Genomic DNA, 18248 nt, shown 5'->3' with positions numbered 1-18248 from the left:
TTTATCCGATTCAGGGTTGCAAAACCAGGGATGCCTCCTGGAATGGACCCGCGTTCTGTGTGAGGAGAGACGTGTGGGCCACGTAATTTGTCACTGTATTTTGTCATACAGTTCAAGAGCTTTCGAAATAAAAACTCCCTATTTGCAATATAACACAAGGTCCTGGTGACAGTTTCTGTTCATGTGATCTGCAGTGATCTGCTGCATATTTGCAAGATGCTGATATAGGCTGCACGTGCACTCTTAAAACAAAGGGGAGCTGCACGGCTATTTTTATAGGTTAGAGAGAATCGCCATTGATGAGCGCATTTCAAACCACAATAAAAGTAAAACTTACACAGTAACTTGTAAAAGCTCCAATCTGCATCACAAAATAGATTCAGTGAGGAAACAAGACTTCGGCTGAGGTGAAGCGGCCTTTATTACACTGTAAACAAGCAGGCTTGCGGATACGTGTCTTTTGATCTAACAGAAATATTGCTGTCAACCTCCAGGCTGTTGTGCCAATACGTGGAGCTGACTTGTTAACTCTGCCTGCAGGCTGTGTTGGAACATTTCTGGAGTGAAATGTCTGCTGCACCACCTGCACTTGTTCACTCGTCCATCGCATTACATCAGTCATCACAGTGAACTAGTGAGCAGGAAGGGCTACATCATGACGCTCTTTTTGTGGGAACTCTCGCCCTCGCCTGTGGGGAGACTAGGGATTTGCAACAACACGGTGTGTCACGGCACTTGCACAAAGCTTATGATTTTGTGCTTAATTCAGAATTTATCCAATTTTTCTAAACCATCCATGGATTTATTTTGTTACTAGGGCTTAATCACCGGTATGAGAAATTGGGACTGCAGTTCCCCCATGAAGACGCGTCACAATTGTTGAAACATTTCTACATTTTCTTGTGCTTGTGTTGGTACATTTAAGACAGTAGGGGGTTTGGGGGTAACACCTAAAATGGTGGCCGGGCGGCTGATGTGGCACCCCAGGCCCCCCCAAATCTGGCTACATCCCCCGACTGGGTTAACTTTGTCCGTGCTTTGGAGAATCTTCCCTCGTAGTTTTCAGAGTTTTCAGCGCTCAAAAAAAGGTTCAGGCCCACAGCCTGTGAGTGTACAGTACAGTGTTTGCTGCTCTCTTGAAGGCTAGTTCCTGTGCTATAAGATGGCAACCGGGAATTGTGCTATCGCACCAGAAGGAACGCGTCGCATAATGTCAACGTAATGTATGTGATCGAGAAAGGCACAATTTCAGGGGAACCCAAGATCCAGCCTTTTTTATCGCCAATCCCTTATTTTTAAGAAATTGAACTTTTCTTGGGTGGGTTAAGCACCTCTTTGCCAGTGGGCTTAGTCTTTTACACTCAGGACAAGCTGATCTAACCCTGTGGCACACGGGTCGAGAGGAAATGAAACGCCACTTCACTGCTGTAATTTGCAAAGTAAATAGCAGGGCTTATGGCCACGATCCTGCACCTTCAACCTAGGTTTGTTTTGCATGCTGGTACTAAATGCCATTACAAAAGGGGACCCACTGAGGTTGAAGCTGTTTTTGAAAAAGACGAGTATTTGCTGGCTAAACAAGACATTTGCAGACACATGCGAAGTGGTACTGAAGTAAATAGATTAGAATATATATGGGAAAAGCTGCCAGCAGAGATGAAACTATGTTGTGTTAAGATTGTATTGCACAGTAGGAGGATCTCATTTAGAATAGTGCATACAATGTTGGTGCCTCTTCTCAATTTCAGGTAGTTTCCACTTGTGGTTGGAGTTTCACGGTTCATTCCGAAGAAATCAGATGGGTTGACTTTGTCAGTGGATTTTGGATCCACTGACACTTTGATCTATGTTCAAGACTCAAGAGATTCTGTCAGTGTAGAACACTACCCTTCAGACTAAAGAGCTCCTTCAGACCTGTCAGTGTGGGACACTCCCTTCAGACTAAAGAGACTCAGTTCCTCCTGGCTGTCAGTGTGGGAAACTCCCTTCAGACTAAAGAGACTCAGTTCCTTCAGCCTGTCAGTGTGGGACACTCCCTTCAGACTAAAGAGACTCTGTTCCTCCTGCCTGTCAGTGTGGGACACTCCCTTCAGACTGAAGAGACTCAGTTCCTTCAGACTAAAGAGTTCTTTCAGCCTGTCAGTGTACCTTTGATGAACAGGGTGCCAGGCCGTCAAAGGATGCTAACCGCTGTACCAGAACCGTGCCACCGTCTGACTTCTGAACAGTGTAAACTAATTTTCTGAAATAATCTGCTAAAACTTTGTTGCGCCACCTTCTTTGTTGACAGTGTTTTGTCTTGTCGTATATGTTTTTGCTGGACCCTAGCCGTAAGAAAACACATTTATCCCCCCGCCAGTGGATATAAATCCAAACCTTGAGTGCAAATGAAATTGATTTGCCAGGGATTAAAATTAAATGATTCCAAAGTAAAGCAGAGAGACTGATTTGCCTAGACACCTGGCACGGGGTGGGGGGAGTCCGATTTGAATATTGTCCAAGCCTTGCAGAGAACCAATTAGATTGGACCTCGCTAAGCCCAAATGGTTTCCATGGGGACCGCAGCTAGGTGACCTGAGTTAAGACCGAGGGCCGTACAGGCCTGGAAACAGTCCGCGTCTACCCAGCATCCCAGGCAGGTCAGAGACACCCCCCGCTTCCAGAGGGGAGGAGAACGGTGAGTGGTGACTAAACTAAAGGGGAAAAAAATGTCCAGGAGCCATGCAAAGCGACAAAAAAATGCACAAAAAAGTGCAAATTTTCAGAAATGAGGTGTAAGAATGAGTGACCTATTTGGAAATCCCAATTTTATTGTTTCAGAGTGTGGAGGGAGCGTTTAAGGATTATAGGGAAATTTCAGGACATTTAAAAGATTGTCAATGTCCAAACCTGCAAGAAATGAAAGCCTTGTTCATTTGAGAGTCTGGGAACTTTTAAGCGGGTAGGGTTTTTTTTTTTGGAGTACCCAGCGTACCGACAGGGCTCAAAAAGAGTGTTTATTTCACTGTAGCCTGTGATGCGACCTGTTTTGAAGAGGGAGTGGTCGGTTGCTTTGTTGAAGTAAGTGACGACTCCAAAGCCAGGCTCTGCCTTAAGTGAAACTGCACCGGTCAAGTGATGTTGACCCAGGGAGAACCTGATGAGAAAGATGAAAAATGATCAGCTTCTCCTTTATTTTCATGACATCACCTTGCTTTAAGTAACTGCTTATCCATTTAAAAACAAATCGGTGTCTCTGTGGCTAAGGCTCTGTGTCTGTGGCTGGAAGGGTTTGCCGATTCAAATCCAGCGGCTGGCAGAGGAATCCTACTCCGTTGGGGCCCCTGAGCAAGGCCCTGAACCCCAGCTGCTCCATGGGCACTGTATAAATGGCTGACCCTGCGCTCTGACCCCCAGCTTCTCTCTCCCTGTCTGTGTGTCTCATGGAGAACAAGCTGGGGTCTGCGAAAAGACAAATTCTTAATACAAGAAATTGAATATGGCTAATAAAAGTGATCTGATCTTATCAATTCAGGACCACAGGACCTATTCTGGCAAGCAAAGGGCACTAGGCAGGCTACACCCTGGACAGGACGCCACTCCATCTCAGGTCTTGGTAAATTGATCATGTATTATGTCTTTATTATGTTGCGTTTGTCCGGCAAAGCCAAGCTCCCATCTGGGCCACTAAGGGCCAGAAGCTAATTGGAAACTACATCTAAATGAAAATCAAAGAAATCTGAAAGGAGCTCTTAAGTGTTTCTCTGATTGCAGCTCGCCGACCCGCAGTGATGGCTAAGAAGGCATGCCTCACCTTGATCGTCTCAGGTTAGTGTGTCCTTTTTTCATTTGTGTTTACTAACCCTGAACCTCTGTTTGGATGGATGATGTTGCATTACTGCACAGTATTCAAGTTCAAGTTCATTGTCATTATACTCATACAGATGCAGCCATTCAAAATGCGCGGTAAAAACCCGCGGTACGGTAACCTACCCACAAGCCACCGCGGGGCACCGGAGCATACCGCAGGGCAAGTGATTGGCTGGCCAAAATGACCGACAGGGGCACTCGTGGTGCATTGGTTGGTAGTGGAAAGATTGAATCATTTAATGTCTTTACTGTGCACATTTTAATCCGCTTAGTTTTGAATATTTATATGGATTTTACCACTAAAGGGAAATTTTAGTAGCTGAGCATAAAAAGAAGAGGAGCATAACGCATCTGAAGGTCATAAACGATATTAATTTAAAACATTACTGTATGTATGTAAACTGTACTGTGTATGGCTGGTCTTGGTAGTTTAAAGAAAAAATACACACCAGTCTTCCATTTCTCCCTAAACATTTTAAGCATGAAAGTTTTATGAAACGGTACCCAAATATGCGATTGCTGTATAGAATGAATTTTAATTAAAAAAAAATATTTAACACGAACATTAAGCTGTTTACATCTTCCGCCTGAGAACAGTCACCCGTTGCTACCCAACGCAGAATGGTGATTGGCTGACACCATCTGACACCCCTCTGATTGGAGAAAAAAGACGTGCTGGTTTGCTATACCAGGAAGAGAATTTCTTTCAATTCTAAACGTGTATTTTAAAAGTTTAAGAAGTAAAAACCTTACAGCGTACACAGATTTCTAAACTGATCAGGATCGTTATCTTTGTCTTATGCATAATAATGTTCACCGCTCTGTCCAGCAAATTAATAATAAACTTTATTTTATATAGCGTTTTAAACGAATAAGTAATTAGATTGCTCATAAACCTAATCACTTGCTTTTTCTTTTTATTTAGGCTCAGATTACAACTATAGATCGAATTATTAATAACCATAATAACAACCAACCAACAAAAACAACCATATAAACATAATGGTGGTGCTGGACCTTCCAGTTTTATTTATTTATTTTTTAATCGCGTAACATAAACATATTACCGTATGCAAACTGTACTGTATACAATATGTACATGTATATTTAATGTCTTAACTGTGCCCGTTTAAGTATTGAATATTCATATCTAATTTTACCACTGAAGGGAAATCTTAACATAAACATACAGTATATGGCTGGTCTCGGTACTTTAAAGAAAAAAATACACACCGGTATTCCATTTCTCCCTAAACATTGTAAGCTTCGAAGTCTTTAACTAACGTGATACCGGAGTCAACAAGCATACTTTTAGAATTTGATTAAAAGGGAATATAATATGGAATCGCGTATCTCAAGAAATTAATAACGATATAATTATATTCATGTTGCAAAAGAACTGCAACGGACATAAAAACTCCCTTGCATGGTTTCATTACGACCAGAATCGGTCTTGAGATATTTTTAACTTGATTTACAGTATTTGAGAGGTATGTCTTAACACCGATACTACAGTGCTTAAGTACTGCTCACGTATATGTTTCTAGGTTTATATTATGCATTTCATACGGTCAAATTACTTTTGAGCAATAAGAAGCGAGAAACGGTATGCGTTTTACTTTCGTTTTGTGCTGGGACCCGTGGATTGATTAGAGATATCAAGTACATACAAGTCATTTTTTAAATGTTGTAGTTCGTCTTGAAAAAATGTTACGAGTACATCATCTATCAACAATTACACAGGTTCTGTTTCCATATTGCGGATTTTGGTTACGTAATATTATTTTCTAGATTTCACGTTGTGAATATGATGGGATGTCTGATGGGATGTTTCTAAAAATCCACCCTCTGTAAAACGTCTTCTCTAGTTGTCCTACATATGTATTCGCTAATGAAGCTGTGTGTTCTGAGCCTAGATCTCTACATTTCTGTATGAACCAGCTTAGAGGGCTAAAGACAGCTTGTGTTTAAATTGAGTGTAAGGCAATTTATGCTTCTAAAGTCATGGTCAGCATTTATCTTTGTACTGTGTTGTAAACTTGTTCTGTGCCAAGTCACATTATTTTATAGCGTTTTTAAAGCGTTATCAAATACGGTGTTACTGTAGTTTACTGAGTCCCATGTCACATGGTCTGTGATTGAAACCTGTAAAACCGGTTTAATTCGTCACAGCCAGCACTCTTCAGGTGTGAGGGTCTTCTGCTCAGAATGAAACGCTAAAATGTTTGTGTATATTCTAATGGTAGTGGGGGCGGGGTGTGTGGGAATAAGTTTGGTTGAAACATTTTCTCTGAAAGCATTTTCTTCTTGTAACCGATCTTGTTACAGCATGTTACAGTTTACTATTATTAACCATATTAATTTTAAGAGCTTAATGTAAAATCTTGTAAAAATATATTTTCATTGTTCAAATATACATTAAGTCTGACTATCATATAATAAGTTAAATACAAAACTAAAGAAAAAATAGGGTTAAATATAATTCAAAATATTTTGCTAACAATGTTAACTGTTTATGAATAATAAAATGTATTAACTAAGGAGTAGGATGGCACAGTTGTTAGTATGTTTTTTGTTTTTTTTTAACCCAATCTCCGGGAAACCATTAGTACGATGGTGAATCGGAGATTCTCAACCCTTGCTGCGTACGACTGGAAAAGAATTCGTGATCGGATCAACGAAATGCTTCGTAGGAGGAGGCAGTCTTTTCCTCTTGTCTAACAGTCTGTCCACAAACAAAACATTCCTGTTAGACAAGAGGAATTGAAAAAAAAACAATGTTGTCAATGAAAACCGGTGTGTGTGTCTCTCCCTGCTGGATGTCCCTCTCACAAACTGCTGAATGAATAAAATAATTTTATTGAAAACGAGTTTGCGATTGTCTGGTCTTTAAATTCTGTAGATACGCGATTCCATATTATATTCCCTTTTAATCAAATTCTAAAAGTATGCTTGTTGACTCCGGTATCGCGTTAGTTAAAGACTTCGATGCTTAAAATGTTTAGGGAGAAATGGAATACTGGTGTGTATGTTTTCTTTAAAGTACCGAGACCAGCCATATACTGTATGTTTAAGTTCCAAAATTAATATCGTTTATGGGCTTCACACGCGTTGCAGTATGCTCAGGCACTAAGTAAAAGGAGATGCTTCGTATTGCTTGACTAATTTTAAAAACTAAGTTATAAATATAAAAATTGCAGGCGCTGCTCTGGTGCGTCGGCTCCTACACAGTGCCTGTCTGCCGTAAGCGTTACAATATACATACAGTACCCAACACTGCTTGTACCCATCTGTCATGTAAATAAAACACCTTGAATTGAATTGAATTGAGGGGAGAAGGGGGGGATACTAAAGCCAATACTGGCTCAATGGGCTTTGACGTGCTAATGCGTTAACGGTCCGGGTGTGGCAGGCTTCCAATGTCAACTCGACTCGATTAGAAGACAATGAACGTATTTTAGCCCTAAATGAATTAATAGCAAACATGGTTTACATAAAATACATTTTTCCAAGAAAGTTTATAATAATACGATCTATAGTTGAAATCTGAGCCTACTTTAAAAATAAAGGAAAAGCATTTTCAGAGAGCAATCACGCTGTGTTTATGAAGAAAAAGTGATTAGGTTTATGAGCAATCTAATTACCTATTCGCTTAAAATGCTATATAAAATAAAGTTTATTTAGAGATGAATGATCAGTGTCGCAGTTTAAATAATGTGAGTCAGGAAACTAACACAGCGCCACCGGATTTAATAACGCAATAAAAACGCTATAAAATAATGTGACACAGTACAGCACAGTACAACAATACTGACCATGACTTTAGAAGCATAAATTACCTTACACTCAATTTAAACACAAGCTGTCTTTCAGTATGAACCTCTAAGCTGGTTCATACAGAAAATGTAGAAATGCATTAGCCTGATCATGATTAAAAAACACATAATTAAACACGCGTTTGCGATTTAAATCAGAACACGATTTAAATCAATATAAATGTTTATATTGTAACGCATACTGTCCCGCCTCCATTTCTCTATAACAATTTACTGTTGCACACACACACACAATAGAAGCAGGAACCACTGTCAGAAGGGAAGATATATTCAAAATATCGCAAATATCGATCATGTTGCGATATTTTGAAATATAAAAGTCAATTGATTGTCCATAATATCGCTTACCTATTTTTTCGAAGAAATGTTTGTTAAAATAAAAGTCCAGCACCAGCTGGATTCGAACACACAACCTACCAGTTGGAAGTCACGCACCTAGACCAGTAGGCTACAAGACAGCTCGCATGTTCAGGTAGGCGAAACAGCCTTACACAGTCCTGCCGCAGTACACGGATATAATCATACCGTTATTAAATTCTTTAGATACGCGATTCCATATTATATTCCCTTTTAATCAAATTCTAAAAGTATGCTTGTTGACTCCGGTATCACGTTAGTTAAAGACTTCGAAGCTTACAATGTTTAGGGAGAAATGGAATACCGGTGTGTATTTTTCCTTGTGATATTTTAAGCTCTAGTTGAATGATAGGTGTCGCATTTTAAATCATTTTCGTAGCTAGAAATTATGAAACGCCCTGTTAAAAGCAAGGAAGTTTTTATGCCCCGTTGAAGTAAAACAAAATGCCTGACAAAGTATGGCTTGGACAGATTCCAAGTGCTTGTACAAATGTGCTAAAGAAATTATACTTTGAGTATACAGCTTGTCCAAAGTCATCCATTATTAATACTATTAGTAATATCTTCAGTAAAGGCTTTGATGCATAAATATTTCTGATAAAGGTAGGTTGTGTACTTCTGTCCAACTGAGCAATCTTGCTTTCATAATATATACCAACATTTTAATGACTGATGATTAACATGCTGTAATACACAGTTCAAAATTAAAGGCTCAAATGCTGTACATGAGAGGTTAAGCTCCCCCTGGCGGTTTTACAAGGCGACGCCGGATAGTTAGTCACGTGACACACGTGAAATGCGTGATACCGCGTGATACTGTGACACGCCCACCGGGGTATGCCGCGAAATACCTCACCCATTTTGAATGGCTGCATCTGTATACAGGTATATGGTAGAACGAAAAGCTATTTAGCTAGCTCTCAGACGATAAGTAATACAAAAAAACAACAATACAATTGTATAATAAAAGAAAGACAGAGACAACAGGCAGTGTGCAAAAACAACAACAGGCAATGTACAAAACAACAAAAGGTAACAGGTAATGTGCAAAACAACGTCAGATGTGTAAAAACATGCATCAACAGAATGAAATAAAAGGATAGAAATTATGGGGAGTGAGCTTTTTGACATGTAAGGTAGAGGTAGATTTCAATGTGTGTTTGAGTTTTTGGTAAGGCATTATGAGGTTCAAATCATAGGTGAGAGGTGAGGTGAGAGTGAGAGAGGCTGTGAGTTTAATAGTTTAATAGTGCGGGGGTAAAAACTGTCTTTGAGTCTGGTAGCCCGGGCCCGAATGCTCCGGTACCGTTTTCCAGATGGTAGAAGGTCATACAGTTTGTAGCCGGGGTGTGTGGGATCTTTGATGATGCTTAGAGCGTTCCTCAAGCACCGTCTGTCATAAATGTCCTGGATAGATGGGAGGGCAACCCCAGTATGTGAACAGAACTGTGTCACCAGCTCTCTGTAACTATCTGAAACACAACGACGGTTACTTATCGACAGATACTTTATTGATCCCGTGAGGGAAATTGCAGTGCGACAGCAGCACTGTCAACACAGCGACAGTGTAACGATATGATACAACAATACAACAACACAATCCAATCAGTACAGTCAGTGAGAAGTGCACTAAGAAGAGTCGCTCACAGTCCAGAATATACAAAGAGCAAGCCAGAACAGTACACAAAAAAGTTGTATTGCACAATGTAAATATATTGCAAAAGTCCCTGGCATGTATTGCACAAAAAACAATTGTAAACGGGGAAAAAACCCGATGGAAGCACAGAGTTTACTGTTTAGTCCAAAACCAGGTCAGAGTCAGTGCTGCCCCATCCCAGGCACACAGTGGATGAGTGGTACAGTCTGGTGGCAGAAGGCACGAATGACCTCCTGTAGCGCCCCCTGTTGCACCGCGGTTGGATCAGTCTGTTGCTGAACGTGCTCTTCATTCTCACAAGCGTGTCAAAGAGGGGAGATGTCCATGATGGCCTGTTAGGATTTTCCTGGAGCACCTTTTTGATATTCTCCAGTAAAGAGGCAAAGAAATATGTGTTCAGCTTCATTCAAATACACCATTTGCTACTTCCTACTTGTTTACTTTATTTAGAATTGGTCACAAATTTATATAGTGTTGTAGAGGAAAAAAAAACGGTGAACAGTTGTAGACAGTTTGCCAAGGTTCATTTATGGCTGGTTTAAAAAAATTGATTATAAACAGTACATGTATTGTAATCTCCTTTCCAATTTGGACCGGCGGAGATGGAAGATAAAAAGAGATTTATTCAGACCTCTGAACTTCGGTGTTGAAAGGGCCAGCGCCTCGGTCCAGTCAGTCCAGGGGTCTGTAACTCTGGTCCAGTCAGTACAGGGCTCTCTGATCCTGACCGAGGGAGAGCTCAGGTCTAGTGAATCTTATAGGTCACCCTGAATCACCTGTTTTATTTATGTTTGTTCCCAATGATTCCTCAGTTACTTAATTTAACAGCCCAATTGTTTAATTGATTGTAGTCAAGGTGATCCAGGCCTTTATTAATTAATCAAAGCACTGTTATTTACTCCTGGTCCTGCAGCATGACAAGTAAATTTATATGAGTGAGAGCCTTGTAACAGCGCCAATCGAGTCTAATTACATGAAGAGTGTATTCAAGCCATTAAGAGTCCAGGAAAGGACATTGATATGTCCTTTGATTATGTGCTTTGCGAGGAGAGTTTGGAGTTTCTGCAAAGAGTTTTGCACATGCACACCTGTTCAAGACTTTTTCTGTTGGGGGTACAGTCTCTTTCTGCAGGTTCAAGATGGCTAACCTCTCTTAAGCACTTGGCTCACCTGGATAGATCCTTTTCAATCAGTTAACTGGGTTTCATTTGATGTATAATGACTGGAGTGGTTGAACCCTGGGTTCAGTTCCGCTGTCTGCTGTCTGGAGGTGGTATGTCCCTCTAGTTCATGTGTGTTTCTTATAGGTTTGCCCCAGTTTCCTCCCACAGTCCAGAGACATGCTGGAGGGTCAATTGGCTTTTGGGAAAATTGGCCCTGATGTGAGTGTGGGCGTATCTGTGCCCTGCAATGGGCTGGTGTCCCTGTGTTAACGTAGTCATTCATCTGTCCTGCCTTGTGCCTGTGGCTTATGGCTCACCCACATTGTTTTGAGGATGCAAACGACTCATCAGCATAAACACCTCAGTCTTTTCCCTGAGTCGCCTCCCTGAGTTTTGCATCAAAAGTTTGTTTTCCCCGCCTGCACGCCAGAACCCTGCAGTTAGACGTCATCTGTCAGGTGTTTCTGGTTTAAATCATTTGAATTTCATTTGCTGCCCGCTTCTCGGCCTCCGCTAATCCCTCTGTATGGCCTGCGATCGTCTGGACTCGTCCGCTCATCTGGACCTGAGCGAAGTACAGAAATAACTGAGGGGCCGATTGCTCATCAAGAAACCTGTGGCCACCAGCCTATCAACTTGGAGGTTGTACCTCCTTAGACCGATTATCATCTGGTCTTGTTGATGCTGTTGCTTTGTGTCAATTTATCGTTCCACCCGACATTTATATCAGAGGTGCTCTTGATTATATAATATTCCATCCTCCCACCTGTTCCACCTCATCCAGTTCAGGGTGGTGGCACAGCCAGAGCTTATTACAGCAGGCACAAGGAGTGGTACTCCATCACAGGGCACACACACTCACACCTGCACTAACTGTCCCAGACGTCAGTGAATATACCAGCATGCCTTTCAACTGGCGAGGAGACTGGAGCACCCAGTGGAAACCCAGTGTGAGCACAGTGTCGAATATACAAACCAGACCAGAAGCAGAGCTGAACCCAGCGTCCCAGCGCTGAGAAACTGCAGTGCTCTAGCCCCTGTGCCACTTCACAGTGCATGGGCAGACCCATTTGAAATTCTCCCCCAGGGAAGATGAAACCACTCAAAACGACAGCCACAAATGTCAGGTTGAGAAGTGCCAGGCCATTTCCTGACCGGATTTGCTTCTCCAATGCGTTGGCCCATCATTGGCTGGCTTGGCCAGGCATCACGAGCTGATCACTCACTGCTCCTAAGCCTCAACCCTGCCTCCCGCATTTCAGGCCTCTGGGCGTTGGCCTCACCTCACCGCTACCACTTTGTTAGCAAGCGTAGGACATGGGCGGGGGCTCGGGCGTACTGCAGGGGCCAGTACACGGACATGGCTACCGTGAGCGGGCCAGCCGATCTGGAGCAGCTCCTCGCCACCGCCGAGCCGGCCACCGGCTTCGCCTGGATCAGCTTGTACTACGTCTGGGACCTGTGGCAGTGGTCCCTTGGGGGGGGCTACCTCTATGGCGCCAGGAGGTCTGCTTTCACCAGCTGGTACGCGGGAGAACCGAACAACTACAGCGGCAAGGAGAACTGCGTGGCGATGATCAGCAGCGGGTTGTGGGCTGATCGCTCTTGCACTTTCACGAGGTATTCCATTTGCTATCAAGGTAAATGTCCCATGAGTCTTTTACAGTCTTTCTCGCACGAATACTGAATGTGTAGTCATAATAATGCAGCCATATCACCCTGCAACTCACAACTGGCAACCCACTGAAGCTAAACAGGTGTGAGTCTGGTCAGTACCTGGATGACCTCCTGGGAAAAACTAAGGTTGCTGCTGGAAGAGGTGTTAGTGGGGCCAACAGGGGGCGCTCACTCTGCGGTCCATGTGGGTCCTGATGCCCCAGTTTAGTGACGGGGACACTATACTGTAAACAGGTGCCGTCCTTCGGATGAGATGTAAAACCGAGGTCCTGACTCTCTGTGGTCATTAAAAATCCCAGGGCATTTCTCGAAAAGAGTAGGGGTGTAACCCCAGCATCCTGGCCAAATTTCCCATTGGCCCCTACCAATCATGGCCTCCTAATAATCCCCATCTATGAATTGGCTTCATTGCTCTGCTCTCCTCCCCACTGATAGCTGATGTGTGTGGAGCATTATGGCACACTATGGCTGCCGTCGCATCATCCAGGTGGGGCTGCACATTGGTGTTGGTGGAGGGGAGTCCCCATTACCGTTAAAGCGCTTTGAGTGGAGTCCAGAAAAGTGCTATATAAGGAGCAGTTAGCGTCACTTCCTCGCGGCACCAGGGCCCTAGGTTCAAATCCTGGGGTGGCGAGGTGGAGTTTGCATGTTCTCCCCGTGTTCGTGGCACCAGGGCCCTAGGTTCAAATCCTGCACCAGGGCCCTAGGTTTCCTCCAGGTGCTCCAGTGTCCCCCATGGTCCGAAGCTCTGGTGGGTGAATTGGCTGCTGGGAATGTCTGACCCTAGGGCTTGTGTCTGCGTGCGGTGGACTGGCGTCCCATCCAGGTGGTATCCTGCCTGTTGCTTGCTAACACTGCTCCGTGACCCTCAACCAGACTACTGACTGGGGTTCACTTCTTCAGGGGGGGAAGGCGCAGCCGATCAATACTTCCTGGTGGCTGAGGCCAAGAACTGGACAGAAGCCCTGATGTTTTGCAGAGAACATTACACCCACCTGACCCGGGTGAGGAGCCAGAGCGAGAATGAGTTAGTAAGAGTCACAGCCGGAGGCAGGGAAGTCTGGATCGGGCTGTTCACCGAGCCCTGGAAGTGGTCCGATGGGGACTTCTCCACTTTCCGCCCCTGGTACGAGGGGGAGCCGAACAATTATGGCGGCATTGAGAGCTGTGGCGCTGTGAATCTGCAGGGGAGTGCGAGAGGCTCCTGGAATGACTATTATTGCAATACCACCTACGCGTTCTTCTGCTACAGTGGTAAGTTATTGCGGGGCCACTTCAACAGCCTTATAGGGGTAAACTTGCGGGGAACGTCGCCGGCACTTCGCTCTCCGCGACTGCTTGTCCAGTTTGCGCTTGTGGTGGCCCAGAGTCAGTCCCAGGGTGCACTGGGTGCAGAGGTTAGCATTGCTGCCTCGTATTGCCTGAGCTCTGGGTTCAGTCTGCATGGAGTTTGAATGTTCTCCTTGTTTTTGCATGGGTTGCCTCCTGCAGTCCAAAGACATGCTGGTAGGTTTTGAATTACCTCCTGGGCAAAATTAGCTGTGGTGTGTGCCCTGTGACGGACTGGCATTACTTACAGGGTGAGCCCTGCCTTGCACCTGTTGCTTGCTGGGATAGACTCTGGAGCCACCTCCGGAGCACCAGTCTTTTGTAATATTGTAAGTGATGTTTTGACGTCCTTGACCATATAACTGTCCCTCAGACCAGGCAGGTTGAATCACTTAATGCTCCTTCAGAATGGGGTTTGCCTCTTTTATTGTCTTCTACGCTGATTTCATTATTTCCTCCGCAGGGAAGAGGGTGGTACTGAGAGTGAGGATATTAATGGACTCGGGACTGAATCCTAATGACCCAGATGTTGAGGAGTGGCTTCTGGTCCAGGTATAGGAAATCGACTGCTAGACTGTGTCAGTGTGCATAGGTGGAGCTGCAGTAGACAAAAAAGATAATCCAGTCAATGCTATGCATAAGGAGCCACACATTGCTACGTTATACAGAAATCAGAAATACACTCAATCAAAATGGTTGTCACACATTACACGCAGTGGGTTCCTACCAATATGAGTCATTACTTGGGATTTTCTTTGGTTGAAAAAAAGCATTTTAGTAGTTTCTTCCAAAATCGACTAATGAGGAAACAATCAGATGAATATAAAAGGGATAGTGTACTTATTATTTTAGTGTTACCTCACCTGGCTGGGGAAATAATTTGTGAAGAATGAGCCAGGGAGGCAGCCAAAAGGGTGAAGTTGGGGTGGAGGGAGGGGAGCAAGAGAAGCTGAGCGCAGAGCTGTGGACAGACTGGGAGTATTTATAAACTGGGGAGTGGAAGTGATTAATAAACACCATACAAAACAAACACAAGAAGTTACTATTATCTTCCTTTTGGCATTTTGCATTAAGGGTGCATATGAATAGACACAAAGATATAGGGTGGAGTTATAGAGTTGTAGTATCCTCTCACGAGGCACCAGTAATGTAGGGGTTGTGCCTTAACTGGGATAATTCTTAACTGTAGCAGTGAGTCACAAAATTATTCTTTTCATGGTATTAGAATCCAACTCAAACAACGCACACACACAGGTACTAATATACGAGAATACATTTATTAATACATAAAATGTGCATATAAACATAACAGATCTTATCGAGAGTTAGCAGAATACAACAGGTATATATTCAATCACGAAGAGTTACCAATACCAAGAGGACATACGTTCAGTATATCATTCATTTAGACCGTTTCATAAGTGAACTTCGTTACAACTTCTACACTAGATACTCAAAACAAGTACATCACTCAAAGGAATTAAATTGATATCAACTGTGGTTAAGGTAACAATTGAATTCTCGAGCTGTAATGCAGAATGTTGTATACTCATCCAATCTGTGTGGAGTCAGATCTCCTGCAGACACAAAGAAGCAAAGGGCGGCTTGTTGCTGTCCAATCCGCGCTCTCTGGCTCGGTGCCAGGCAGTGGTGCTGTTTGCGACGTGGTGAGAGAGATTTCTACTGTGATGCTCTAGCAGTGGCCTCTCTGAAGTTAGTTAGTTCTGGCTTACTAGCAAAATTTGTGCACAGGAGAAAAATGACTGCGGGTCCCAGCAGGTCAAGAAGAAGACCGGTTTGTTCGTGATGAAGCGCTAGTTCTGAATAGTGATTCAGCTGAATAGCATCAGCAGCAAGCCTCCAACCTGTTCACGAGGCTTGCTGCTGATGCTAACCTCGGGTGGAGGTTACGCGCTAGCTACCTCCGTTCTCAACTCTTAGAACAAAGGAAAGTCCTGCACTCAGACACACTGGCCGTTATGTGGTGGTCCGGGCTGAGTCTGAGGATGTTCAAGTGGAACCCTGAGGCTGAATGTCCAGCAGGCGCACTGCGAGAATGTCCTGCGCTTGGGAACTGTGTTTCCTTGCGAACTGTTCTGCGCTTCCTAACTGTTCTGCCCTGAGAACCGGTTTACAGGCTGTCTGTGTTGCCTGTTTTTACCTGGAGGAACTGCAGGTTGTTCATTGGTTTAAAGTTTCATGGGCATCATGACCCACGTGGGGTTAACCTGCCCTACCAGTTCCTGATTGGCTGATAATGAGTAACCATGCCCTCTGACCTTAGAGTCGTAAACCAACTTTGAATAACACTTTACCTTGGAATCTCAGACTTTTAGGCGCCAGAATTGAGATTACTAATGTTGCTGGAGAATCTCAGGAATTGGGGAGCTGTTCCTTATCAGGACACTCTATCAGCTAGGGAAACACCTTAATTGTGAACCAAATGGAGTGGCCTCAAGCACCACTGAAGTGAAGGAGAGAGGGACTGGCAAGGGAACAGAAAACTTAATTCCTGTATTTTAATAAGCCTCGCCGCTACAGAGTTAGTAAGGGCTTTAAACTGGAATGTAAGAGAGAGAATACTGGAGATCATGCTTGCGGTTATATTGAAGTGCTGACGTTTCCCTTGCTGGCTTTATTGTGTCATGCCTGCTCACATCGGATTGCTCGAAGACCCTCCCGAGTAACCACAGCAACCGACGTGGCCACCTGTCAATCACCCAGTTGCCATGACAGTGCAATCAGGTGGAAGATCAGTTCCACCTGCTCACAGTTAGCCATCACCTGCCTCCTTATCCAAGTATATTGACGATCAGCCCTCACATGACATCACTTCCTCGCTCAGTCTTAGGGAGTTCAGGCTTTAGCCTTGGCATTCCTTAGTCAAGTTTTCCTCGATGCTTTGACCCCGTTTCCCTCAACCTTGCTCTTGGATCGCACTTGTGTTTGCTCCTTGGCATTGAAGATTTCTCGCTTCGACTTTGTCTCTTAGCTGCTTCGCTTGGGTATCTATCGGCTCAGAGATTTGCCTTTTTTCGACATCGCCTCTCTGGCTGCCTTCGTGCTTTGTTCTGCAACTTCGAATCCTGCTATGTCCCGTGTTTTCAGAGTGCTCACTCCAGCTTCCACCTCCACTACAGACCACTATCACCCGCCACAGGCACTGTCTGCTGCTGCTTCCCTGTTTCGCCCAGCGATTGCTTCCTCCCCACCGCGAAAAGACTGCAGCTCTCATTCAGGAAGACATACCGAGCCCGATTTCTGACCCGGGCGCTGTGATGCTGTTCCCTCCGCAGCTGACGAGAGAGCTGTCCAAGCACACCGAGCTGAGAAACACCAGCCTGTGCTGGAGCCAGGAGGACAATGGCGTGGTGTTCTCGAAAGATGAGGAGGAAGACGGTGAGATGCTTAAGCAGCACAGCCTTGCCGTCATGTGTTCTGAAAGCCGGGTAGTTCATCAGTGATGTGTTTGCTCTGCAGGGCAGTACCACCCCATGGGAGACTGAGTGTCAGAAGATCAGTCTGCACAGGATTCCTCTGGGCAGTGTGAAACACTGGTCTACACAAAACGCCACTGGCGACAGACCGACATCAAACTTCAAATACCGTAGCATTTATATTAAGGTTCAATATATATGGATATGTATTTTAATATTTTCTTTATAAGTGATTCTTAAACATGAAGGTCTGGTCTCAGTACAGTGAAAATTCATTTAGAGTTGTTTAGTGAATGTATATATATATTATCACATTTAAATGTAGTAGTATTATTAAAGTCCAAGGAAATACTATTTGAGAATTGTTTGCTTTGGTGTTTTTTTCTCTTGCGTATGTTTGGAAGGGAACATTTGATAAACCTTACTGGGTAACTTGACTTTCTGACCAGCTGCTGAAAAGTTGGGTTTCAAAGTTTTAAAGAGAATGAAAATGGTTGGTCGGTTGATGGTGGATGACATTGAAGCCACAGATCAGAACAGGTGGACTTACAGTAAGTGGAATATGATTAAACGGCAGATTTTCAATGTTGACGGCTTAGAGACTAACAATAGACTAAACAGATTATGAACATCTATTCTACACGGGGGGACACAGTGGGATCTTTGTAAATTATTCCATGTATCGTAAGTACATGTGTACAGGACAAACACAGAACTCTAATAAGCTGAATTGTCTATTGGTATCATTACCTTTTCATATGTTCTTAAGTAATTTGATTTGTTATAAATAATAATAATTGCTTACACTTATATAGCGCTTTTGTGGACTCTCCACTCAAAGCTCTTTACAGGTTAATGGGGATCCCCTCCACCCCCATGTGAGCAGTGTGACAGCTGATCCACTGTGAGAGCGGACGGGTGTGTCTCCCTCTTGTGGCCGCAG

General features: G+C 43.7%; 1 protein-coding gene across 1 annotated transcript; it reads left to right on the top strand.

The window, feature by feature from the left end:
• The first annotated feature begins 3770 nt into the window (after positions 1 to 3770).
• On the top strand, positions 3771 to 17347 carry LOC148670966 (macrophage mannose receptor 1-like). Its single transcript, XM_088631758.1, has 5 exons — positions 3771 to 3807; positions 12125 to 12502; positions 13443 to 13793; positions 14332 to 14420; positions 17165 to 17347. Exons 1-5 carry the CDS (start codon positions 3771 to 3773, stop codon positions 17330 to 17332), a joined length of 1023 nt encoding a protein of 340 aa, XP_088487884.1. The 3' UTR covers positions 17333 to 17347.
• The last annotated feature ends 901 nt before the right edge of the window (positions 17348 to 18248 follow it).

This window comes from Lepisosteus platostomus, chromosome 5 (assembly GCF_059453375.1).
Source record: "Lepisosteus platostomus isolate fLepPlt1 chromosome 5, fLepPlt1.hap1, whole genome shotgun sequence".
Taxonomy (NCBI): domain Eukaryota; kingdom Metazoa; phylum Chordata; class Actinopteri; order Semionotiformes; family Lepisosteidae; genus Lepisosteus; species Lepisosteus platostomus.
The sequence above is the reverse complement of the archived record's forward strand: the minus strand, read 5'-3'. Positions and strand labels throughout refer to the sequence as shown.